The sequence below is a fragment of the Oncorhynchus tshawytscha genome, linkage group LG19 (assembly GCF_018296145.1).
Source record: "Oncorhynchus tshawytscha isolate Ot180627B linkage group LG19, Otsh_v2.0, whole genome shotgun sequence".
Lineage (NCBI taxonomy): Eukaryota > Metazoa > Chordata > Actinopteri > Salmoniformes > Salmonidae > Oncorhynchus > Oncorhynchus tshawytscha.
In genome coordinates this window covers 15,485,410-15,512,407 of record NC_056447.1, presented here as the reverse complement: position 1 = coordinate 15,512,407, position 26,998 = coordinate 15,485,410, and the positions used below count along the sequence as shown (strand labels likewise).

The 26,998-nt window shown below is 42.6% G+C and overlaps 1 protein-coding gene across 1 annotated transcript in view; it reads left to right on the top strand.

Moving 5' to 3' along the window:
• Positions 1 to 26,998, top strand: part of brsk2a (BR serine/threonine kinase 2a) — a 512,190-nt gene that overhangs the window by 339,011 nt on the left and 146,181 nt on the right. Inside the window, exon 3 of the mRNA XM_042302009.1 lies at positions 24,211 to 24,296. Coding sequence (XP_042157943.1) covers positions 24,211 to 24,296 — 86 coding nt within the window. The remainder of the gene's footprint in view (positions 1 to 24,210; positions 24,297 to 26,998) is intronic.

The window sequence follows — 26,998 nt, the reverse complement described above, 5'->3', positions numbered from 1 at the left end:
CTCGATGGTGCAGCTGTAGGATCTGAGGACCCATGCCAAATCTTTTCAGTCTCCTGAGGGGGAATAGGCATTGTTGTACCTTCTTCACAAATGTCTTGGTATGCATGGACCATGATAGTTTGTTGGTGATGTGGACACCAAGGACCTTGAAGCTCTCAATCTAATCCATTACAGCCCCATAGATGAGAATGGGAGCTCGGCCCTCCTTTTTCTGTAGTCCACGATCATCTCCTTTGTCTTGATCACGTTGAGGAAGATGTTGTTGTCCTGGGACCACACTTCCAGGTCTCTGACCTCCTCCCTATAGGCTGTCTCATTGCTGTCGGTGATCAGGCCTAACACTGTTGTGTCGTCAGCACACTTAATGGTGTTGGAGTTGTGCTTGGCCACACCATCATGGGTGAACAGGGAGTACAGGAGGAGACCAGCACAATCCCCTGAGGGCCCCCTGTATTGAGGATCAGCGTGACAGATGTGTTGTTGCCTACCCTTACCATCTGGGGGTGGCCCGTCAGGAAGTCCAGGATCCAGTTGCGAGGTGTTTAGTCCCAGGGTCCTTTCTGGGATGATGGTGTAAGAGCCAGGTTGAGAGAGCTACTATGTTGGAGCTGCGTGCTGGTGTTACATTAACCAACTCGCTTCGGGATTCAATACACACTTCACAACACAGAGATCCTTTTAAATAACAAATTTGCTTATTAATTTATGCATGTTTTTGTTTGTTCTATAAGTAATTATATGCTTCACAACAACACAAAGATCTGCCCAAAGTCCCTGAGTGGTAGTGTCAGTTCTTCAGGGTCACGTACGATTAGCCTTCACCACCATTTCCTCTGCCACAGACACAGACTCCATTCCAGTTATCAGCTCATCCATTCGTTGACCAGTAACTGCGTAGGGAGCGTCCAGCCATCGACCATTCTGGCTTAATTTCCCCAAGCGTGGAGCCAAGGATCCTTTGCAGTTTCCGGCCCATTGATTCATTTAGTGAGACAGGATATGACGCTGATAGCAGAGCCCCCTAGCCAACCAATGCCAATCGGTTATTCCACAGCCAGACTTCCTCCATTGACCAACAAGGCTAATGATGGCCATTGGATAATGATAACCACATTAATCAACAAGGCAAATTATCTCCCTGTCAAATAACCAATTTAGATTAGTGTCAGTCTCCCCACTCCTCTCTGACCTTGGGGTTTCTGGCAGGAAGAAAATGTTTCGGTTGTTATTTTCTAACGCTCGTTCTCTCTATCTGTGAATCTTTCTATGTCACTTTCTCAGAATCTTTCTCTCTCTCTACTTGGCTTACCTCTTCACCTCCTTTCAACTTTTCACTTTCCTTTCCTCACCTCTGTTTCTCCTTCCTTCCTCTCTCTCACCTTCCCTCCAAATCCCCCTTATCCTCACCCCCCTCTCCACACAGCAGGTTACCATGTGTTGTCTGGGCGTGGCCATGTGGCCCTGCAATAAATCCTTAATTATGTGCTATGGAGAGGAAAAGGTTGGAGGGGTGTAAACACACACAGATGTAGAAGTTATTTTACGCACGCCTCTCGGAAGAGGGAATGCAACACCCTGCTACAACTCAACTTCCCTTGGTGTGAAAGAGGTATGGGAGTGTAGGTGCGAGTAAGGATGACAAAAGGCAGAGAATTTACTGTTTACTAGGAATTTATTCCTTCATACGGTAATATGGGGAAAAGGGGCTGGACGGAACCAAAGCAAAGATAGTAAATGTCAAAGCCCCCTCTCCTATCTTACCTGCCTACTCACTACTTATCTAACTTAGCACCACCTGGTGCGCTAACCAAAATACAGGGGGTGGTCCACCCAGGTCTTACCTAGTGTGCATAGACAGAGTATATACTACGGGTATATGTATGCCCGCGGGCCTCTTGCCTAAGCAATCCCTAGGTGCCTTCCCCTTATCCCCTGGGAACAACTGAAATGTAATTTAACAATTTCAAGAATCAAAAACACAGTTCTATTAACACACGCATAACTCAAATCAACGGCTACAAAAATACTTAACAAAACCTGTCTCTGAGCTTTTAGCAAATCTAACTTACTAACGTAAGCAGCAGAGCCAATTCTATCAATGCAGTCATCTAAGCGAGGTAAAGGAAAATAATCAGACTTTGTAACTGCATTTACGCGACGATAGTCTGTACATAAGCGGGACGTACCGTCAGGCTTAGGAACAAGAATACATGGGGAACTCCAGGAGCTGTTACTGGGTTTTGCCATGTCATTCTGTAATAAATAAGCTACCTCACTTTTCATTACCTCCCTTTTCTTTGGATTAACCCGGTACGGATGCTGACGTATAGGAACAGCGTTGCCCACATCCACGTCATGTTCCAAGATGGACGTGCAACTTGTAACATCCTGAAACACATTGAGAAAACTGTTGATCAATAGGATAAGATCCTTAGTTTGATTGTTATCCAAATGTTCCATTTGAGAGGGTAACTTCTTCAGCATCTCTGAATTACATAAGCGTTCACACTGCTGTAACGTATGGCGTAACTCAAACCCGTCCTCCTTACCCTCCTCTAGGTCCCAGCCAGGCTTCAGCACCACCGCAGCCACACTGGAGAAGGCGGGCTGGACCGTATTTCCTGAGGAACTGTTGGGAGAATCACGCACATAATATGTTTTCAGCATGTTAAAATGACACAAACGGGAAGAATGCCTGCAATCTGGAGTCTTTATCACATTCTTGGTGTCACCGAGTTTATTTTCCACCAGATATGGTCCAGAAAAACGTGCCGACAGAAATGAGCCAGGGATTGGCAACAAAACTAAAACTTGATCCCCTGGTGCAAAAGAATGGCCAACAGCCTTTTTGTCATAATGCAACTTCATGCGTTTATTGAGACGAGGAGAGAGACTTTTGGGCTAACGCACAGGCAGCGTGCAGTCTCTCCCGCATTTTACTGACATAATCCCAAACATTTTTAGTGGCGCTACTGGGTGTAGGAGATAAGATATGCTCCTTCAAAACCTCCAGAGGACCCGGTGGGGTGTGTCCACACACAAGGTCAGCAGGGCTGAACCCTAAGGACTCTTGTATCGTTTCCCTTATAGAAAATAGGACAAAGGGCACCCCCTCATCCCACTCGGTACTGGTATCCATGCAATACTTGCGTAGCATTGCTTTCAGCATCTGATGCCAGCGTTCGAGAGCCCCTTGACTCTCTGGATGATACCGACTGGCGACCTGATGGGAAATACACAGCTTCTTTAACACATTTGAGAACAGTTTTGACATGAAGTAGGATCACTGATGGGTTTGGATTACTTTAGGGAGTCCAAACGTAGAGAAGAACTTCACTAGTGCCTTCACCTCAGTCTTAGCCATTATCGTACGGAGAGGAATAGCCTCTGGGTATCGAGTAGCACTGCACATTATTGTTAGTAGGAACTGGTTACCTGACCTGGTTTTCGGCAATGGACCTACACAATCAATTATCACTCTTTCAAAGGGTTCTCCCACCACAGGAATCGGGTTGAGAGGTGCTCTAGGAACTGTTTGATTCGCTTTCCCAGTGAGTTGACATACATGACATGTTTTACAAAATTGGACCACGTCCGACTTCAAACCTGGCCAGAAAAAATGACTAAGGACTTGGTTATAAGTCTTTGTGATCCCCAAATGTCCGGACCACGCCTGGTCATGGGGGAGTGACGGCACCTGCTGTCGGAACGGTGTCGGAACAACCACTTGACACACTTCACTCCAGTCACTAACGGTGTCATGAGCTGCCCATTTACGCAACAAAACTCCTGCTTCCATAAAGTAGGCGGTCTCCTTAGTTTTAGCTTCCTCAATGGAAATTACCGAAGCAAAACACTTGCGAAGACAGGTGTCTCCTTTTTGACATTCAATCACCTTCTCGGGGTGACATACAAAAGAATGTCATATAATTGGGGTGCGATTTCGCTTTCCCCTGCCTTAGTTTTTACCCCTGTAAAAACTGTCTGCCTTGCAGAAAGAATACTCGGTGCGGTGCATTGTCTTCTACCTCAAAATTCTCAAAAATGAAACTAGCCAAATCCACCACATCTCCAAGCTTGCGAGATTGTGCCCTTGTTAACACACAGGCAGGAAAAACATGGGGAAATGTTTGAACCAATTTCTCATCTGTAGTTCTGATTTCTGAGTTTTCAACTACCTCTAACACAGGAGTGACGTTACCACCAGCAATATCATTCCCTAGTAGCAATGTGACTCCTTTTACTGACAGTGTAGACACTACACCAACATGGAAATGTCCTGATAGCAAGTATTACACTAAGTGAACCCAGTCTAATGGTAGAGGTACAGTTTTTTTCTCTATCCCCTGTAATATGACATGCGAGCCACAATACGTTTCAGGAGACCAGGGTAAAGCATCAGTAACGATTACTGACTGTGCCGCCCCTGTGTCTCGTAAGATTTGAATAGGCTTTTGATCAGCTTGTTCTCCAGTTAAGGAAACACAACCGGCAGAGATAAACGGAGCATAGACAGGATCCGGTTTCTCAAATGCTGAATCATTAACTCGGGCCAACGGACGAGCAAAAGAGTTGACTAAACCCAAACTTTTCATTTTTGGGGACGGTGACTGGGACTGTTTCGGTTTATTTTTTAAAACTGGGCAGTCCGCAATCACGTGACCCTTTTGGTGACAGCATTCACAGATTTCAGGAAAAGGCTTAGGGTTGCCAGAGGAAAAGCGACCTGAACGAGGCACTGATGACGTAATCTTTCAGCCTTTAAAACGAGGCGCACCAAAGACAGTCTTGTGTGTCAAAGCATACTCATCTGCCAACACTGCTGCTTGGGCCAATGTTGTCACTTTCTGTTCATTTAAATGAACTACAATTCTATCAGGGAGGTTGCTTTTAAAATCCTCCAACAGCATCAATTCCTGAATATCAGCAAAGGTGTTAGCTTTGCTGGCTGAACAAAATCGATTAAACAGAGACTCTTTGTCCCTCGCAAACTCAGCAAACGTACGGTGAGAGGGTTTCTTGTGGTTCCTGAAGCACTGTCGATAAGCTTCAGGCACCAACTCATAAGCCCGCAACACGGTAGTTTAACTGTATCATAGTGTAAACTGTCTTCCAGGGAGAGAGCAGCTACTACTTCCTGGGGTTTTCCAGACAATTTACATTGCAACAGGAGCGGCCGAACCTCGAGGGACCAATGCAGCGCAGCGGCCACGCGCTCAAACGCAGAGGAATCAATTTCTGACTCTCGGAATGGAGGGACTAATTTTTTTACTCACATCGAAGTGGGCTTGATGATGAGCAGCTTGTGGAGTTGCACTGAAGCCAGCGTCTAGCTCCAGTTGTCGGATCCTCACATCCTTGTCGGCTTCTATTTTCCTAATTTCAAGATCAAAATTCATCTGTCTCTCCTTATCTATTTGCTGCATTTCTAAACGGGCCAGCCTCACCTTCAGCCTAGCGTTCCCGTCTGAACGACCCAAGGAAGAAGATAAAGGGTCAAATCGGGGCAATGTAAAGAGAGTGGTGGTGGGCTGTGAACAGGAGGGAGGGCGATTAGGTGGGTGGGCGGATGGATGGACGGAGGGGGGTAAGGAGGGATGAAGCATGGACAAGAAGGAGGAAGAGAGGGAGGGAGAGAGAGGGAGAGAGAGAGACAGAGGGAGGGCGGGCGGGCAGGAGGATGGGACAGATAGATGGAGAGAGTTCGCTGCATTTTAGAAAGTGGGTCGCCACTATAGTACTGGATGGGCAGATGGGGTTGTGGGAAGATGAGGGATTGAAGAAGAGCTCAGAGTTAATGGCCAACGATGTTGTTTTTCTAATGGAAGCCATTTTGAACACCATCCATTGAGTTACTGGTCTCCTGGTAAGAGACAAAAGCCCTTACGCAGAAAAGAGTGAGATTGTAGACTCCCTACGTTCCTAAGGGATCTAAGAGTACTAATGAAGCCTTGAAGTACATGTGAGCATTAGAGCCTAAGGCTGGTATCATGTAGCAACAGTATGGTAAATGTAGAGTTATAGTTACAGTATAAGGCCAAATGGCCCCCTATTCCCTGTATTGTGCACTATATTTGACTAGCAGCCATAGGGAACAAGGGGCCATTCAGGACACAGATATGTTACTTTAAGTCCTTGCTTACTTCTCTCATTTCAATTAACTGAAACAGCGAAGCTGTTCGGTTTAAGCTATGCAGTCTATTTCTCCGACAGCTCATCTTTCACAGTCATACACGAGTGGGGAACCAAGTGTTACAGGGAACTAATACTCACACTATACCCCTGCCTCAGGTGGTGAAGGGCAAGGTGTAGCGCTGCTGTTAGCGCCTGTTAGCAATGGAATTAGCCCTGATTAGCCTAGCCCAAATTCCCAGTGATACAGCATGAGTCCACTAATGCTGATAAGTGACACTACTTTCGCAAGATGTTCGCAAAAGCTGGGTTCCTATTCTCCTGTATGGAGATCCCTATCCTTGTACTGGGTGTTGTTTTCCTTCACCAGCATTAGTAACTATAGTAAAATAGGACTTGCCTAGTTCAATAAAGGTGAAATAAAATAAATAATTTCCACATTTCCACATTTGTATTGTCCAATAAAATCAATGTTCTGTTCTCAGCCAAGGTTCTGAACCCAACCATATGTCTTGTGTGTGAAACGATGCCTTGTTGCCTGAGTGAATAGCAGACGATGTGTAAGCTACCCTCCAAACAATAGTTATACTAATAGAAATGTCCATGAAGTCAGCTGTGTGACACAAAGGAGAGAAGGGAGGGGAACATAGAGCAGAGGGGAGACAACTAGAGGGTAGCAATGGAGAGATGAAAGGAGGGTAGTCGAGGGAGCATGAAAGCAGGGTCATAGGGTCACAGAAGCGACGGATGAGTAGGCGAAAGGACAGAGATGCGAGGGGAGCGTTCCAAATCCGTTTGGCTCTGTGCTTCCGTGCTGATCCCCCATGGCAGGTTCACGCCCTGCCGTCGCCCACATTGACGCAAATCTGACTTGAGCACCTCGGTTACAGCGGAAGCAAATTCAGCCGCCTCCAAATCCAGCCCATGTCTCCAAGACTTTGCTTTGTAAACAAAAATGTCCAAATAACCAAACACAAGCATTTCTGCTTCTACACTGCTGTCAACTTTCTCCTCATGTTCCAAGAAGTCCTTCTCTGTTGTTTGTATAGTGTTTGTCTCCTGTAGTGTACAAGGAATAGCCTGCTTAGAGGTTTGAAGAGATTGAATAGACCTAGGTGGACATCTGGACCTCTCCTCGGCCATAGGCTGTACTTTACATAGACAGTTTGATTATGGTGGCGCATTGAGTTAAGAATCTACTGGGTACTTTGTGTTTTGGTTTGTTTGACCTGCATTTGCAAATGTATTAGACAGCACAGTCAGAAATGTGAGAGTGTGGAGGGATAGACAGAAGAAAAGGGCTGAGACAGGATCTGTACCCACGTCGCCACAGGTAAATAATGTGTTCTGGAGTCAAGGGGCTAACCACTACGCTGGACTCCTCCACATTTGCACCATTTCCGTTCAGCTACATTTCAGTGTCAATTCAAACGACCCTACAGAAAATTTGTTTGGACAAGGGATATTTCAGGAACTCCTGAGTTGTCGGTTCGAAGTCTACAGCGTTGTCACATAACATGAGCTAATTCCCAAGATTTGTTTTGACGGGTTATTTTAGTAACCCCTGTATTGTCGCTTCGTTTAGGAGACCTTGTGACCTCCCTTTTATACACACGCATTTTTGTGGTCACCCTCCATTTCTCACTGTCAATCGTAAATGATACTTAGTCAAGTTTTTTTGGTGAAACGTTCATACAGTGTCTTTACGACAACCATTTTATCTCAATCAGTTTCATGGGGATATGCATTTAAACCTTCTTGAGTTATACAGTGTTGTTTCAAAGTAGCTTTTATCCCTTTCATACTAAGATGTTCCCCGACAACTTTTCCATACTGATACTTTTTCACGCCTTTTCTTTATATCTGACAGTTATTGCCGGTATCCTCAAACGAGCTAATAAGAATGTTGGTAAAGTTCTGCCTAGGGCTGCTGACATCAGTCACAAGTCATGAAGGCAGTCAAATTCTATTTGACCTTTTAGTCACGGTAATTAGGCTTCTCCAAGCTCTGATGCTGCTGATAGTCATTAGTTGCCTACCAAACTTGCAAACTGCCTTGTACTCAGCACTCTATTGTCCCTCTAATCACTCTGACATCAATGCAAATGTATTCAAAAATGTAATCAAACTTAATAAGCTTTACAAGGGGTGTAGAGCCTAACTGGCATACATAAGCAGTGTGTGAGTTTCAAGTTTGGGAAATAATATTTTCACCATAAAAATGCACCTTTATAATAAAAGCATTACATGCATAATTGCATTTGCGGCCACTTTTGATAAGGGTGTTTTCTGCTAATGGAACATTCTTATAGCCTACTACCATATGCCCATTGCTGCACATATAATGTGAAGAAATAGCCTCATAGTTTATCAACATTTTAAGCTAAACGTTCTGATCTGTTGTGTCAGCCACATTTTGTAAAATAGTTTTTGGGATGTTAGTGGTTGTATTAATTTGGGATCTATCGCATCCCACAACTGTCCCAGACTATGTTTGGAATATGTATTTCTCGCACAGAATAGAAGAATAGGTCAACCTATGTACAATGGGGGATAGTAGATTGACATAGGCTAGTGCTTTTGTTGTTCGTTAGGCCTACTCATCTTGTTAACTGACGAAAAGTTAATGTGGACAGTTCTTCCAATATCTTCAATATGCACCTCGGAAATGGATAAGGACGTGCGCAGTTGCGTTCCAATGTGTATGACTTCACTTGTAGCCTGTGAGATAGACTTGATTACGTGATGGTTTTCGACTCTCTCTCTATTGCTCCAGCTGTCTCTAGATATGAATGCTCGGCTATGAAAAGCCAACTGACATTTACTCCTGTGGTGCTGACCTGTTGAACCCTCTACAACCACTGTGATTATCAATGAACGTTTGAACATCTTGGCCGTGTACTGTTATAATCTCAACCCGGCACAGCCAGAAGAGTACTGGTTCATCTCTAGGTTTCTTCCTAGGTTCCAGCCTTTTTAGGGAGATGTTCCTTGCCACAGGGCTTCTACATCTGCATTGCTTGCTGTTTGGGGTTTAAGGCTGGGTTTCTGTATGACACTTTGTGACATCGGCTGACGTAAAAAGGGCTTTCTAAATACATTTGTTTGACTGAGCAGGGAGAAGGGCACAATGGCCACTGGCCTCAAACAGAATGGATGTGCATTACAGCCACACAAAGGGGTTGCACTGTGAAATTCTAGGCTTTATTTAACTAGGCAAGTTGATTCTTACTTTTCAATGGCAGCCTAGGAACAGTTGGGTTAATTGCCTTGTTCAGGGGCAGAACAACAGATTTGTACCTTGCCAGCTCAGGGATTCGATCTTGCATCATTGCAGTTACAAGTCCAACACTCTAACCACTACGCTACCTGCCGCCCAATGAGTGACTGATGTAAAAAGAAATCAGAGCTCATGCTGTTCAAGCAAATCTTCATTAGAGTCGCATCATTTAGCCTTAAAATGTATTTTAAAATCTAAACATATAGCCCAATGTTTGCAGAACAACTAAAGTTACATTAAAAACTCTAAGTTAAGCATAAAGGAATGCCTATTTATTTGTTAACCACTCAACACAAAAGAGCGGCATGTGGCACTCCCTGAAATAGTTTGGAAAAATATCCTTTCTATTTTATTCTGCTCTTTTCAATTGTATTCTTCATACTTCGAAATAATGTCACGGAATTCTAAACAAATCTTGTCTGCTAAATTAAATAGTGTAGCCCATAGCCATTTGGCATCGGCAGATCAGGACCTGACACAAGTATAACTCAGAGAATGCTGTTCTGTTCTCCTGAAATAGACAACATTTTATTCATATCATGCTTCTTTAGACCAGTCTATAATAAATAATGGATTTATTGTAAAGGTGTAGGCGATATTACATTGACTTATTATACTTTTTAAAATGTAGATGTTCCAAAGGTCTGCATCATGTGTGGAAGCCACAGCCCTAGTTCTGTTTAGTATGACATGTAGCCAAAGTGGACTACGCTCTTAAAACTCCTTAGGACTAGGTTTCCTGTCAGCAGGACACCTGTCGACAACTTTCGGTGAAATTGGAGGGCGCGCAATTCAAATAAATAATCATAGAATTATGGATATTAAACATTTAGGTACACGCAGGTGTTTTATATCGGTTAAAAGCTTAAAGTCTTGTTCATCTAACTGCATTGTCCGATTTACAATAGGCTTTACAGCGAAAGCATGCCATGCGATTGTTTGAGGACAGCGCCCCACATCAAAATATTTTTCAACCAGCACAGGTTTCACAAATAGCAATTAAATATTCACTTACTTTTTGAAAATCTTCCTCTGATTTGCAATCCAAAGGGTCCCAGCTACAACATGCATGGCTGTTTTGTTAGATAAAAATCCTTCTTTATATCCCAAAAAGTCAGTTTAGTTGGTGCCATCGATTTGATTAATCCAATCGTTCAATATGCAGAGAAAATAATCCAAAAATCTACCGCTAAACTTTGTTCAAACAAGTCAAAAAACATTTCTATTTAATCCTCAGGTCCCCTGAAATGTAATTAAACTATAATATTTCTTACGGAAAGAAATAGGTTCAATAGAAAAGCAAACTAAGCAGGTGCACATCCTCTAAGAAGTGCGCGCACAGACTGATTTCCAACTCTGACTCCTAGTACCAAAACTCAAAATTCTTCCTCGTTTGGGAAGAAACAAGCCTGAAACCTTGAACAAAGACTGTTGACATCTAGTGGAAGCCATAGGAATTGCAATCTGGGTGCTGAAATTGCATATACAGTGGGGAGAACAAGTATTTGATACACTGCCGATTTTGCAGGTTTTCCTACTTACAAAGCATGTAGAGGTCTGTAATTTTTATCGTAGGTATACTTCAACTGTGAGAGAGAGAATCTGAAACAAAAATCCAGAAAATCACTTAGTATGATTTTTAAGTAATTGATTTGCATTGGGGGGGGGGATGTGTTTCAACATTTCAAAGAGGATGGCCCCACACCCACCCTATTGTATTGCCCTTAGGGTTGTTGTCTATATAGCCGGAATGTCCGGGGGGGAGGGGATTGTGTTGGAGGCAGACGCATTATAAATAAGGCCCAGAACAACACATGCGGCCCCAGAACACTAAACAAGATTATAAAAATAAAACCCAGAACATTAAACAGAAAAATATGTCTCCTAGGCCAATTCTCGGGGTGCTATGCGTCTCTTGTCACGAACAGAATGATAAAAGCATCGAGACATTTTGTATGATACCCTTGAATTTTTTTTACAGGAGTTTTAGATACGAGTAAGGGACATATGGCTTACATTTTCCAACCTGACGATTCAACTGCGAAGATTTTCACAGACAGCGGTCCCAAACCCCTTTATCATGCAAAACCCGGGAGTTTTTCTCCTGCGCTGCGTATGAGAGAATGGCTTAAGATAAGACTGGCACTCTGTCAAATTGAACAGGCCCTGATTGGTACAAACCTTCCAGGCTATGCATTGGAAGAGCTTGTGTGCGGGCGCAGTGATTTGAACAGTGGACAGTCTTACGTCGAGAATTACGTCGCTGGCCGCTTCTATCTTTAAGACATACCCAGGGTCTATATGCAAGATGTTTGATCTATCCATGGAGTGAAAACTTATGGAGCCTTGACGGAGTGTGTGTGGGATATCCTGCGAGCAAGAGAGTCTGTCTTGACAATGGTGAATTGGAGACGGATGGATATATAAACATATTACCGGGCTCTTTATCTGTAATAAAGGAATAGTAAAAATGTTTTAATAATTATAGCATGTTTTAAAAGGTCTGTACTAAAGATGTATAATTAAATGGTATTAACGCTATATCTCACCCCTAAATGAATGGGAATCTCTCGTTTTCTCTCTTGCCCTGGTCTGTCGCGGAGAAATGCAAGATTGTAAAAAAACAATGTCTTATTTTATACGAATACAGTCTTACCTACAACAGCATGTTAGAAACATTTAATGGTTATTAAAAGTTTAGTACTGTGTCTGGTAATGATGTATAACTGTTGTACAACCAATGTCTATACATAGAAAACATACGTTCATATTTAAATATTGCGCAGTAAAAATGTTTTAAAAAGGCCTGTGCTAAATATTCTGAATTAAATAAATGGTTTTAAAGCAGTATCTCACCTTTAACAAAGGGGCTCTGGCTTTTCACTCTATTATCATGCATGCCCCGGAGAAAAAGACTTTCGGAAAGAAGTGTGTGTGCGCGGGGTTGTGTGCGTGTGCGGGCACGTACAGTGGGGCAGAAAAGTATTTAGTCAGCCACCAATTGTGCAAGTTCTCCCACTTAAAAAGATGAGAGAGGCCTGTAATTTTCATCATAGGTACACTTCAACTATGACAGACAAAATGAGAAAAAAAATCCAGAAAATCACATTGTAGGAATTTTTATGAATTTATTTGCTAATTATGGTGGAAAATAAGTATTTGGTCACCCACAAACAAGCAAGATTTCTGGCTCTCACAGACCTGTAACTTCTTCTTTAAGAGGCTCCTCTGTCCTCCACTCGTTACCTGTATTAATGGCACCTGTTTGAACTTGTTATCAATCGAACCTCATGATGTCTTACAGTTGTACATTTGTGGAGATAGCATGCAAAACATTGTATCTCTTATTTTACCCAATGACGAAGCAGATCTTGAACAATTTATAGCCCTGCTGGAGCAACTTGTTCAGTCAAATGTATCATTCATAGCCGATAGGAATAACCAATAAAAGGGCATACCTCATAAACGTTCACATTCCTGGTAATAAGCTATGCTTTGCAATAGGCCTAGCACATTTACTCAACCCTGGATGTACGGATCTAGCGGCGTTACACAAGGCTAGAGAGCTCCAAACGGCTGTGGGTCTAGGTATACAGGATGCGGTGGCATTCTCCGACATAGTCAAATTTGAGAACTTTCTGAACATCAAGATTGTGGTTTTGTACCACAGTAGAGCTAATGCAGCTCTCTTGAAATTTCAAAACAGCCCACATTCTCATCCTCAGATTCTGTACTTTTATGTGCAAAACGACCATTATTATGCTATTACCAACATCACAGCATTTTTAGGAGCACCATATGTGTGTCCAGCCTGTCATACCGGCTACACCCGAAAGGGGGGGCACTCGTGCCATTATAACTGTTCAGTATGTCTTGATGAAAATTGTCAGATGAAGCCCTTAAACCTGACACCCTGTGCGGATTGTCACCGCACATGTCATTCGGCCTACTGTTAGGAAAAACACAACATTTAAACATGGCACCCCAAGGCCTGTAAATTTGTAAGCAGTTGTGACATTAACAAGAAATGTCCAAAATGCCATTGCAATTACAACCTTAAAATAGACAACCCTAAACCTCATGTGTGTGGAATCATACATTGCCCAATCTGTAAAGGGCCTTTGAAAATCAGAGACACTGAAATGGTTCAAGAAGTGCCACACGAGTGTTATATTCAGCCCTTGGCTGAAGATGAACATCCAGAGAAATATGTGTTCTCTGATTTTGAGACTAATCAGCAATCAGGGGTTAATTTGCCTATTTTTGTATCTACCATGACTTTCAAGGGTGATAAGTGGTCGGCAGAGGGGCCCAATTGTGCACTCCTCTTTCTAAAACACATTAGAAAACCCCGGTACAGAAACGTTTATAGCGCACAAATCTAGAGCCCATTACTCCTACCTGATTTTGAACCCCTTGATACAGCAAGGCGTTGCACCCAGTGTAGTAAAACCTTGTGTTTTGTAGACCCTGCCTTCAACCAGAGATACATTGGCAGTTTAAGTTCTTACCCATGAGATTGGCTCAAATGCCAGAGGCCTTGGGTTTTGAGAACTCTGTGAAAGGCTGGTTCCCCCACTTCTTCACATCTGCGGAGAATCTCCATTATATTGGAGCTTATCCCAGTCCCGAAATGTACAGGTGTGATCAGATGTCTCCCAAAGAGCGAGAGAGATTCATGACGTGGTACGAGACAGTATGTCACAGCACTTTTGATTTCCATAAAGAGATGGAATCATACTGTCATAATGATGTGGTTATGCTTCGTGAAGGATGCCTCAGATTCAGAGAAGAGGTAATCAAAGATGCAGGCATTGACCCTTGGAGTTGTACAACTATTGCATCGGCATGCATGAAAACCTATCGTACACACTTTCTACCTACAGCATCTATAACTATCCCCTCGCCTGACAACTAGCGACGCCAATTCAAGTCAAACTCTAGTGGGTCCATTCAATGGTTGGAGTACTTGGCCCAACATGCTTTGAATAGGGGTGAGAAGGCGTTGAGGTATGTAGAGCAACCCGACGAGACAATAGGATATGTAGATTTTACATCCCTTTATCCTCATGTAATGAGTTCCTCATGCTATCCTATGGGGCATCCTGAAATTATTCACCACGACTTTGAATTACTCCAAAACTATTTTGATCTGGTCAAAGCAACCCTCCTAGGGGTTTGTTTATACCAGTGTTGCCTTACAAGGGACCTCAAGGAAAAACTTTGTCGCACCTGCAGTGAAAACAACAACCAGGAAAAGCCTTGTGATCACTCAGATCAAGAGAGAGCCCTGACAGGTGTATGGGTCACAGTTGAATTCTCTATGGATGTAGAGATGGGGTATCGTGTGGCCAAAATCTTTGAAGTGTGGAACTTTTCCAGGACATCAGACACTCTTTTTAAAGAGTACATCAAGACCTTCTTGAGATGCAAGCAAATTGCTTCAGGCTATCCTGTATTGGTCACCGATCAAGAGAGCAAAGAGATGTACATTCAAGAATATCACGACAGAGAAGGCATACTTCTTGACCCTGACAGAATAGAGGTCAACAAAACCAAAAGAAATGTGTCGAAATTGTACTTAAACTCTCTTTGGGGGAAGCTTTCGCAGAGATGCAATATGCTAACAACGTCGATCATTAAAGACCCCGAAGAATTTGGGGAATTTGTTTTTTCGGACCAATACGAAATTTCACATTTTTCATTCTTGAGTCAAGACATTGCCCTGGTGCAATGCAAGAAGTGAGTTCTACCCCCGGGTAATGTAAATGTGTTTTTTGCAGCATTTACCACGGCCTATGGCCGACTTGAACTGTACACCCTCATGGAGCAGCTTCAGAGGCGGGTTCTTTACCACGACACAGACTCTGTGGTCTATGTAAGCAAACAGGGTGATTGGAACCCCACACTTAGCAACTACCTGGGTGGTTTAACTCTTGTAACTACCCATCCCGGATCCGGGAGCGTTGTCATCAACTGACACTAATTAGCATAACGAAACGGACAAATATTACTAGAAAATATTCATATTCATATTCATGCAATCACAAGTGAAATATATTGAAACACAGCTTAGCCTTTTGTTAATCACCCTGTCATCTCAGATTTTGAAAATATGCTTTACAGCCAAAGCGAGACAAGCATTTGTGTAAGTTTATCGATAGCCTAGCATAGCATTATGCCTAGCTAGCAGCAGGCAACCTGGTCACGAAAATCAGAAAAGCAATCAAATTAAATCGTTTACCTTTGATGAGCTTCGGATGTTTTCACTCACAAGACTCCCAGTTAAATAGCAAATGTTCCTTTTTTCCAAAAATATTATTTTTGTAGCCGAAATAACTCTGTTAGTTCTTCTCGTTTGGCTGAGAACCGACCGGAAATTGTGGTCACGACAACGCCGAAAAATATTCCAAATTAGCTCCATAATAATTGTTTATAATCAATCCTCAAGGTGTTTTTCAAATATCTATTCGATAATATATCAACCGGGACAGGTGGCTTCTTAGTAGGAAAGAGAGAAACAATGGCCGTATTTGTCTCTTATGCACAAAACACTCCAGCTGACCACTGACTCCAGCTGACCACTGACGCAATGTTGACGTTCAGGCTCATTTTTCAAAATAAAAGCCTTAAACTATGTATTGTGACACTAGACACATTAGGGATGCCATAGAAAAAGGAATCTGGTTGATATCTCATTCACTGCTCAATAGGGACACATAGGAACGCAGAGCTTTCTAAATAAGAGTCCCTTCCTGATTGTATTTTTCTCAGGCTTTCACCTGCAATATCAGTTCTGTTATACTCACAGACAATATTTTTACAGTTTTGGAAACTTTAGAGTGTTTTCTATCCTAAGCTGTCAATTATATACATATTCTAGCATCTTGTCCTGACAAAATAGCCCATTTACTTTGGGAACGTTATTTCTTTCTAGTTCCGCTAGCGAAACCCCTCAACAACATTCAGCTGAAAAGGCAGACCTTTTCAGCGAAATTCAAAAATATATTTTATAAATATGTAACTTTCACACATTAACCTCTCTTGGGTAGGGGGCAGCATTCGGAATTTTGTATGAAAAGCATGCCCAAATTAAACAGCCTGCTACTCGGGCCCGGAAGAAATGATATGCATATAACTGGAAGATTTGGATAGAAACACTCAAAAGTTTCCAAAACTGTTAAAATAGTGTCTGTGAGTATAACAGAACTGATTTAGGAGGCGAAAACCTGAGAAAAATCCATTCAGAAAGTAGTTTTTTGGGGGGTTTTGTAGTTTTCTATTCAATGCCATTACAGTATCCATTGACATAGGACTCCATTTGCAGTTCCTATGCCCTCCACTAGATGTCAACAGTCTTTAGAAATCGTTTCAGGATTGTATTTTTATAAATGAGGGAGTAAGGCCAGTCTGAACGAATGGACCCTAACGTGATGCAGAGTTTTTTCAGGCGCATGTGCATTTCTTGTTTACCTTTTATATTGACAACGTTATTGTCCGGTTGAAATATTATAGATCATTTAGGCTAAAAAAACAACCTGAGGATTGAATATAACATTGTTTGACATGTTTCTATGAACTTTACGGATACAATTTTGATTTTTTTGCCTGATAACAAAACAGAGGTTTTTGGTTATAAAGAGACTTCATCGAACAAAAGGAACATTTATTGAGTAAATTAATGTCTTATGATTGCCATCATATGAAGTTCATCAAAGGTAAGGGATTCATTTTATCTCTATATCTGAGCTTTGTAATGCTTCTGCCTGGCTGGTTACTGTTTGTAATAATTTGTAAACTGGGCTATGTTCTGGGCTAGGTATGTTCTGGGCTAGGTATGCTTTCACCGAAAAGCATTTTATAAATATGACACTGTGGTTGGTTTAACTCTTGAGCTTACTTGAGACGCAGACGTCCCACCTAGAGCTCTGGAAATGCACATGCGCTACGCTACACGCTAATAGTATTAGTTAAAACGCAAACGTTCATTAAAATACACATGCTTGGTATTGAAATAAAGCTACACTTTTCGGCGAAAGCATGTAGGGGGTAAACAAAAGAATTTGCACAATAAAATATAAAACATTAATTACCTTTGACCATCTTCTTTCTTTGCACACCTTGATGTCCCATAATCAATTAACTAGATATCGATCTATGAAGACTGTGTGATAAACGGAAAAAAATAGCGTTTCATAACGTAACGTCATTTTTTAAAAGTTAAAAATTCGACGTCGAAATACCTTTCTAATAATCTCCGGAAAAAAGACAGACAATGCCTTGGTGGTCGGAGAGAATCGGTTCCCTCGGATCTACCAAGAATCAATTCAGATTCAAATGTCTATACATCCTTGCTTAGGTCTGCAAGCTTGGCCTCATTTAATACGGTTCACCTTCAACAATTCATGGGAGTGGCGCATGGATATTTTTTCCCATCTCCAGTGATCAGATTTTCCTGCGTCGATGAAACAGACGTTCTGTTATAGTCACAGCCGTGATTTAAACAGTTTTGGAAACGTCTGAGTGTTTTCTATCCACACATACTAATCATATGCATATACTATATTCCTGGCCTGAGTAGCAGGACGCCAAAATGTTGCGCGATTTTTAACAGAATTTCCGAAAAAGTAGGGGGAAGCTTAACATTAACAAGAAGTTAATCTTTAAACCTATGTAAAATATGTTTTGTTATCTGAATTTTTATAATGAGCATTTCTGTAATTGAATTTGGCGCTCTGCAACCTCACTGGATGTTGGCCAGATGGGACGCTAGCGTCCCACATACCCTAGAGAGGTTAATCTTGTTAATCTACCCATCGTGTCCAATTTCAAAAATGCTTTGCAGCAAAAGCACAACATATCATTATGTTAGGTCATAGACAAGTGTTAGAGGAATTCTAAATTCCTCTGTATTTTTCCCAATCAGAATTAATTTCTCTGTCAATGCATTCTAAAGGGATTATACGACCCAATATTTTTATAAGAATGGACAGAGCCCCGGTCTTAAAAGTCAGGTAACAGCGTTTAATTCAAGAGAGTACTGACCCAAAATACAAAGAACATTACATTTTAAAGAGAGAAGATAATGATGACGTCATCAGTTTCTCACACTCTCTCCGATCCACACAATAGCACAGTGTCTTCAGGTCTGGAGATTGTCTCCTACTCCCCTCATAAAGCAAACATTCCAATCTGTCTAAAAGACATTTTATCCTCCACTAATGGAACATCAAAGAACATTCTTATCTTTCTGAAAAGATATAGCCTCCTTCTCCCTTAAACTCACAAGGTACAGACAATTCGTTAGTTTTACCTACATTTTCAGTCCTAGTTTAACCAAAAACCCATACATTTCATACCATAACATAATAGTATTAAAACTTAATGGTTCTAATAATAATGTATACGGAATTAATCCTTTCAACTATAATTTCCTCCAACAACAAGTCAAAAAAACACACAGGCATTTTCCAGCCAAAGATAGGTGTGACAAAAAGCAGAAATATAGATAAAATGAATAACTAACCTTTGATGATCTTCATCAGATGACACTCATAGGACATCATGTTACACAATACATGTATGTTTTGTTCGATAATGTGCATATTTATATCCAAAAATCTCAGTTTACATTGGCGCGTTACGTGCAGTAATGTTGTGATTCCAAAACATCCGGTGATTTTGCAGAAATACTCATAATAATCATTGATACAACTGTTATTCACAGAATTAAAGATAGACTTAATGCAACCACTGTGTCAGATTTCAAAAAAACTTAACGGAAAAATAATAATCTGAGAACGGCGCTCAGAGCCCAATCCAACCAGAAAAATATCCGCCATTTTGGAGTCAACAGAAGTTAGAAATAACACCATAAATATTCACTTACCTTTGATCTTCATCAGAAGGCACTCCCAGGAATCCCAGTTCGACAATAAATTATTGATTTGTTCCATAAAGTTCCATAAAGTCCATAATTTATGTCCAAATTGCCACTTATTGTTAGCGTGTTCAGCCCAGTAACTCATCTTCATGATGCACAGGCACTTCGTCCAGACATAAACTTGAAATGTTCCGTTACAGTCCTTTAGAAACATGTCAAATGATGTATGGAATCAATCTTTAGGGTGTTTTTAACATAACATCAATAATGTTCCAACCAGAGAATTCATGTCTGAAGAAAAGCACAGGAACGAGAGGTAACTCTGTCGGGAGCGCACGTCACGAGCCTGTGATACTCTGCCAGACCACTAACTCAAACAGTTCTCATGAGCCCCTCCTTTATAGTAGAATCCTCATTCAAGTTTCTAAAGACGGTTGACATCTAGTGGAAGCCGTAGGAAGTGCAACTTTATCCATATCCCACTGTGTATTCGGTAGGCCAAGCTTTGAAAAACTACAAACCTCAGATGTCCCACTTCCTGGTTGGATTTTTCTCAGGTTTTCTCAGGAGTTCTGTTATACTCAAAGACATCATTCAAACAGTTTTAGAAACGTCAGAGTGTTTTCTATCCAATACTATACTGATATGCATATATTAGCATCTGGGACAGAGTAGGATGCAGTTCACTCTGGGCACGCTATTCATCCAAAAGTGAAAATTCTGCCCCCTATCCCAAAAGAGTTAAAGTGACTATGTATAGATGACAACAGAGAGTGGCAGTCTGGGTAGTCATTTGACTAGATGTTGAGGAGTCTTATGGCTTGGGGGTAGAAGCTGTTTTGAAACCTCTTGGACCTTGGCGCTCCGGTACCGCTTGACGTGTGGTAGCAGGGAGAATAATCTATGACTAGGGTGGTTGGAGTCATTGACAATTTTTAGGGCCTTCCTCTGACACCGCCTGGTGTAGAGCTCCTGGATGGCAGGATGCTTGGCCCCAGTGATGTACTGGGCCGTTCACACTAGCCTCTGTAGTGCCTTGCGGTCGGAGGCCGACGTTTTGCCATATAAGGCAGTGATGCAACCTGTCCGGACGTTCTCGATGGTGCAGCTTTAGAACCTTTTGAGGATCTGAGGACCCATGCCAAATCTTTTCAGTCTCCTGTGGGGGAATAGGTTTTATTGTGCCCGCTTCACAACTGTCATGTTGTGCTTGGACCATGATAGGTTGTTGATGATGTGGAACCAAGGAACTTGAAGCTCTCAACCTTCTCCACTGTAGCCCCGTCGATGAGAATGGGGGCGTGCTCGGTCCTCTTTTTCCTGTAGTCCACAATCATCTCCTTTGTCTTGATCACGTTGAGGGAGAGGTTGTTGTCCTGGCACCACAGGGCTAGGTCTCTGACCTCCTCCCTATAGACTATGGAAGATGTGTTGTTACCTACCCTTACCACCTGGGGTGGCCCCCAGGAAGTCCAGGATCCAGTTGCAGAGGGAGGTGTTTAGTCCCAGGGTCCTTAGCTTATTGATGTGCTTTGAGGGCGCTGAGCTGTAGTCAATGAATAGCATTCTCACATAGGTGTTCTTTTTGTCCAGGTGGGAAAGGGCAATGTGGAGTGCAATAGAGACTCTATCAGCTGTGGATCTGTTGGGGCGGTATGCAAATTGGAGTGGGTCTAGGGCTTCTGGGATGATGGTTTTGATGTGAGTCCTGACCAGCCTTTCAAATCACTTCATGGCTACATACGCAAGTGCTACGGGTCGGTCGTCATTTAGGCAGGTTACCTTAGTGTTCTTGGGCACAGGCACAATTGTTGGTTGCTTAAAACATGTTGGTATTACAGACTCAGACAGGGAGAGGTTGAAAATGTCAGTGAAGACACTCACTAGTTGGTCAGCGCATGCTCGGAGTACACGTCCTGGTAATCCATCTTGACCTGTGGCCTTGTGAATGTTGACCCGTCTAAAGGTCTTACTCACATCGGCTGTGGAGAGTGTGATCACACAGTCTTCAGGTACGGCTGGTGCTCTCATGCCTGTTTCAGTGTTATTTGCCTCGAAGCGAGCAAAGAGGTTTAGCTCGTCCTGTAGGCTCGTGTCACTGGGCAGCTCTTGGCTGTGCTTCCCTTTTGTGCTGTGCTTCCCTTTGTAGTCTGTAATGGTTTGCATGCCCTTCCACATCCAATGAGCATCAGAGCTGATGTAGTACACCTCGATCTTAGTCCTGTATTGATGCTTTGCCTGTTTGATGGTTCGTCGGAGGGCATAGTGGGAATTCTTATAAGATTCCGGGTTAGAGTTCCTTGACAGTTGCAGCTCTAGCCTTTAGCTCAGTGAGGATGCTGCCTGTAATCCATGGCTTCCGGTTGGGGTATGTACGTACGGTCACTGTGGGGACGACGTTATTGATGCACTTATTGATGAAGCCAATGACAGATGTGGTGTACTCCTCAATGCCATTGGAGGAATCCAGGAACATATTCCAGTCTGTGCTAGCAAAACATTCCTGTAGCTTAGCATCTGCTTCATCTGACCACTTTTTTATTGATCTAGTCATTGGTGCTTCCTGTTTAAATGTTTGCTTATAAGCTTGAATCATGTGGATGAAATTATGATCAGATTTGCCAAATGGAGGATGAGGGAGAGCTTTGTATGCATCTTTGTGTGTGGAGTATAGGTGGTCCAGAGTTCTTTTCCCTCTGGTTGCACATTTAACATGCTGATATAAATTTGGTAAAACTGATTTAAGTTTCCCTGCATTAATGTCGCCGGCAACTAGGTGCACTGCTTCTGGGTGAGCATTTTCCTGTTTGCTTATGGTGGAATACAGCTCAATCAATGCTATCTTTGTGCCAGCCTCTGACTGTGGTGGTATGTAAACAGCTACAAAGAATATAGGTATGCAGCTTATCATGAGAAACTCTACCTCAGGCGAGCAATAGTGCAACACTTCCTTAGATATCGTGCACTAGCTGTTGGTTACAAAAATATATAGACCGCCACCCCATGTCTTACCAGACACCGCTGCTCTATCGTATAACCAATATGTTGATATTGTCGTCGTTCAGCCATGTCTCCGTGAAGCATAAGATGTTACAGTTTTTAATGTCCCGTTGTTTAATCTTCCCAATAACTCGTCCATTTTATTGTCCAAAGATTGCATATTTGCTAGCAGAATTTGGTAAAATACCATGTCCATATTATGGCAAGAACAGCTCAGATAAGCAAAGAGAAACGACAGTCCATCGTTACTTTAAGACATGAAGGTCAGTCAGTCCGGTACATTTCAAGAACTTTGAACATTTCTTCAAAAGGCGTCACCATCAAGCGCTATTATGAAACTGGCTCTCATGAAGACCACCACAGGAAAGGATGACCCAGAGATATCTCTGCTGCAGAGGATAAGTTCATTAGAGTTACCAGCCTCAGAAATTGCAGCCCAAATAAATGCTTCACAGAGTTCAAGTAACAGACACATCTCAACATCAACTGTTTAGAGGAGACTGCGTGAATCATGCCTTCGTGGTCGAATTGCTGCAAAGAAACCACTTCTAAAGGACACCAATAAGAAGAAGAGACTTGCTTGGGCCAAGAAACACGAGCAATGGATATTATACTGGTGGAAATCTGTCCTTTGGTCTGATGAGTCCAAATTTGAGATTTATGCTTCCAACTGCCGTGTCTTTGTGAGACGCGGAGTAGGTGAACGGATCATCTCCGCATGTGTGGTTCCCACCCTGAAGCACGGAGGAGGAGGTGTGATGGTTTGCGATGCTTTGCGATGCTTTGCTGGTGACACTGTCAGTGATTTATGTATTATGCAAGGCACACTTAACCAGCATGGCTACCACAGCATTCTGCAGCGATACGCCAACCCATCTGGTTTGCATTTAGTGGGACTTTCATTTGTTTTTCAACTAGACACCTCCAGGCTGTATAAGGGCTATTTTATCAAGAAGGAGAGTGATGGAGTGCTGCATCAGATGACCCGGCCTCCACAATCACCTGACCTCAACCCAATTGAGACGTTTGTGATGAGTTGGACCGCAGAGTGATGGAAAAGCCTACATTCACAATATTCTCTGGGTGATGTTTTTCTAGGTCGCACAGCTAGATATTTAGGAGCAATTTAGAGCAGACCAAAAATGGCTTTTGTTAACTTGAGCTAGCTAGCTGTTGAGCTAGGTTAGCTAAGGAAGAGTGCAGTAGTTCAACGTTGGCTAGCAATGAATATACTTATAGACAAGGCAAGGTACCTACCTAGCAGCTGCTGAAAATATTCTTCCACCTCACAGCCTCTTCAATAAGACATTTACTAAAATAGTCTGAGCTTCATGTGTCTCACCCGACAGCATAAGTTTGGCGCCTGAAATGGATCATTTGAATCGACAGTAAGCATAAGCTATTACTGTAAAGAAATACAGTATGTTAGAGTATTTTTTACAAGAGACTTTCAAATTACAGTTAAACACAATATTTTTCAGCATGTTACCCATAATGCAGTGCAATCTACAGCATGAATGCTGTAAAACACATTTATGGTATTATACTGTGCATCCTACAGTGTTTTACTGTTGAAAGTACAGAAAGGTCTGACAGTGTAGGTCTACTAAGCTACCACTCGTGCACGGGAGGTAGAAAAGGCTTATGCAGACAAGAATGTGCTTAAAATGAGCATGTTTGTAAGGGGGTCATATAAACATGTTTTTACAGGCAAAATACCATCAATCCTACAGTATGTGGAAGCAGTACTACAGTGTTGTTTAGAATTATGTACAGAGAGTACATTTTAGAGTAGAAGGTCTTAACAAACTGTAGCATACCCCTGAAGCCTGTGTGCTCAGTTGTCAGTCCCCTGTATAGGTTTGAGGAGGATAAACTAGTTTTTCTGTGTCCGTGTTTTGTTTTTCTCTTCCAGGTTGAGCGGGAAATAGCGATTCTGAAGCTCATAGAACACCCTCACGTTTTAAAGCTGCACGACGTCTACGAAAATAAGAAATACTTGTGAGTATCGTTATCGCCTCTATGAATTCAATCAAATTGTTATGTTCCAACATGGGGAGGGTATTACCATCTGAAGTCTACTTAGCGTCCAATTCGTAATTTTATTGGTATTGTAATATTGAAGATAGCAGAAATGATACACAACTTGACATGATACAATGATACATCATGATACACCTCTTCATCCTTAAGAGTCAGGGGCTACTTCCTGTTTCACCGCCATTGTGTCAGTCCCAGTCATCTGTAATAATAGTGGATATTATGACAGGGAATGATATTAACTGTATGTCTCCCCCAACACGTGACAGTCAACAAGATCAAACCCTCTGAGCTTGACAGCCAAACAGCCAACCCTTTCTGTTAGGCTCCGCACTCAGATATCAAAGCGAACCATATGATTGGTTACAAGCAACACTGAATGTGACAGAAGGGTAGATGGCCCATTAGTGTGAAGCTAGTCGTTTATTCATGCTTGTTTGAGAGTTTGCTAATAGGGCCAGAAACCCTCTATTATGTAAACACTACGACATCCTTATCAGAGTTTGCCTCTCAAATGGCACCCTATTCCCTATACAGTGCACTACTTTTGACCAGAACTCTACGAGCCCTGGTGAAAATAAGTGGTCTTAATAAAGAAAAGAGTGCCATTTGCGACACAGTCAGTGACGGCACTGCATTAGCGAACATTAGCCATGGAGAGTGACACCCTCATCAGTCTGGTCCAGCAACACACACACACACACACACACACACACACACACACACACACACACACACACACACACACACACACACACACACACACACACACACGTAAAATTGAGCACACAGCCATGCAATCCCCATAAACAAACATTGGCAGTAGAATGGCCTTACTGAGGAGCTCAGTGACTTTCAACATGGCACTATCATAGGATGCCACCTTTTCAACATGTCAGTTTGTAAAATGTCTGCCCTGCTAGAGCTGCCATAGTCAACTGTAAGTGCTGTTGTTGTGAAGTGGAAACGACTAGAAGAAACAATAGCTCAGCAGACAACTGGCAGGCTACACTAGCTCACAGAACGGAACGGCCGAGTGCTGAAGCATGTAGTGCGTAAAAAATAATCTGTCCTTGGTTGCAACACTCAGTACCAACTTCCAAACTGCCACTGGAAGCAATGTCAGCATAATAACTGTTTGTTGGAAGTTTCATGAAATGGGTTTCCATGGCCGAGTAGCCTCACACAAGCCTAAGATCACCATGCACAATGCCAAGTGCCGGCTTGAGTGGTGTAAAGCTTGACACCATTGGATTCTGGAGCAGTGGAAACGTCTTCTCTGGAGTGATGAATCACACTTCACCATCTGGCAGCACAATGGACAAATGATACCTGCCTAAATGTGTAGTGCCAACTGTAAAGTGTCGTGGTTCAGGATTGGACCCTTAGTTCCAGTGAAGGGAAATCTTAATTAACACTACAGCATACAATGACATTCTAGACGATTCAATGCTTCCAACATTGTGGCAACAGTTTGGGGAAGGCCCTTTCCCTGTTTCAGTATGACAAATACACCTCTGCTGTTTTCAATCAAGATCTCAGCGATCACTGCCTCATTGCCTGCATCCGTAATGGGTCTGGGACCAAACGACCACCCCTCATCACTGTCAAACACTCCCTGAAACACTTCTGCGAGCAGGCCTTTCTTATCGACCTGGCCGGGGTATCCTGGAATGACATTGACCTCATCCCGTCAGTGGATGATGCCTGGCTATTCTTTAAAAGTGCCTTCCTCACCATCTAAATTTATTTATTTATTTTTATCTTTATTTAACTAGGCAAGTCAGTTAAGAACAAATTCTTATTTTCAATAACGGCCTAGGAACAGTGGGTTAACTGCCTGTTCAGGGGCAGAACGACAGATTTGTACCTTGTCAGCTCGGAGGTTTGAACTAGTCCAATGCTCTAACCACAAGGCTACCCTGCCGCCCCGTATTATAAGCATGCCCCTCTCAAAAAATGTAGAACTAGGAATAGATATAGTCCATGGTTCACGCCAGACCTGTCTGCCCTTGACCAGCACAAAAACATCCTGTGGCATTCTGAATTAGCATCATCGAATAGCCCCCGTGATATGCAACTTTTCAGGGAAGTTAGGAACAAATATACACAGGCAGTTAGAAAAGCTAAGGCAAGGTTTTTCAAACAGAAATTTGCATCCTGTAGTACTAACTCAAAAAAGTTATGGGAAACTGTAAAGTCCATGGAGAATAAGAGCACCTCCTCCCAGGTGCCCACTGCTCTGAGGCTAGGGAACACTGTCACCACCGATAAATCCACTATCATTGAGAATTTCAATAAGCATTTCTCTACAGCTGGCCATGCTTTCCACATGGCTACCCCTACCCCGGTCAACTGCCCGGCACCCCCAAAGCAACTTGCCAAAGCTCCCACCATTTCTCCTTTACCCAAATCCAGATAGCTGATGTTCTGAAAGAGCTGCAAAATCTGGAACCCTACAAATCAGCCGGGCTAGACAATCTGGACCCTCTCTTTCTAAAATTATCTGCCGAAATTGTTGCAACCCCTATTACTAGCCTGTTCAAACTCTCTTTCGTATCGTCTGAGATTCCCAAAGATTGGAAAGCTGCCGCGGTCATCCCCCTCTTCAAAGGGGGTGACACTCTAGACCCAAACTGCTACAGACCTATATTTATCCTACC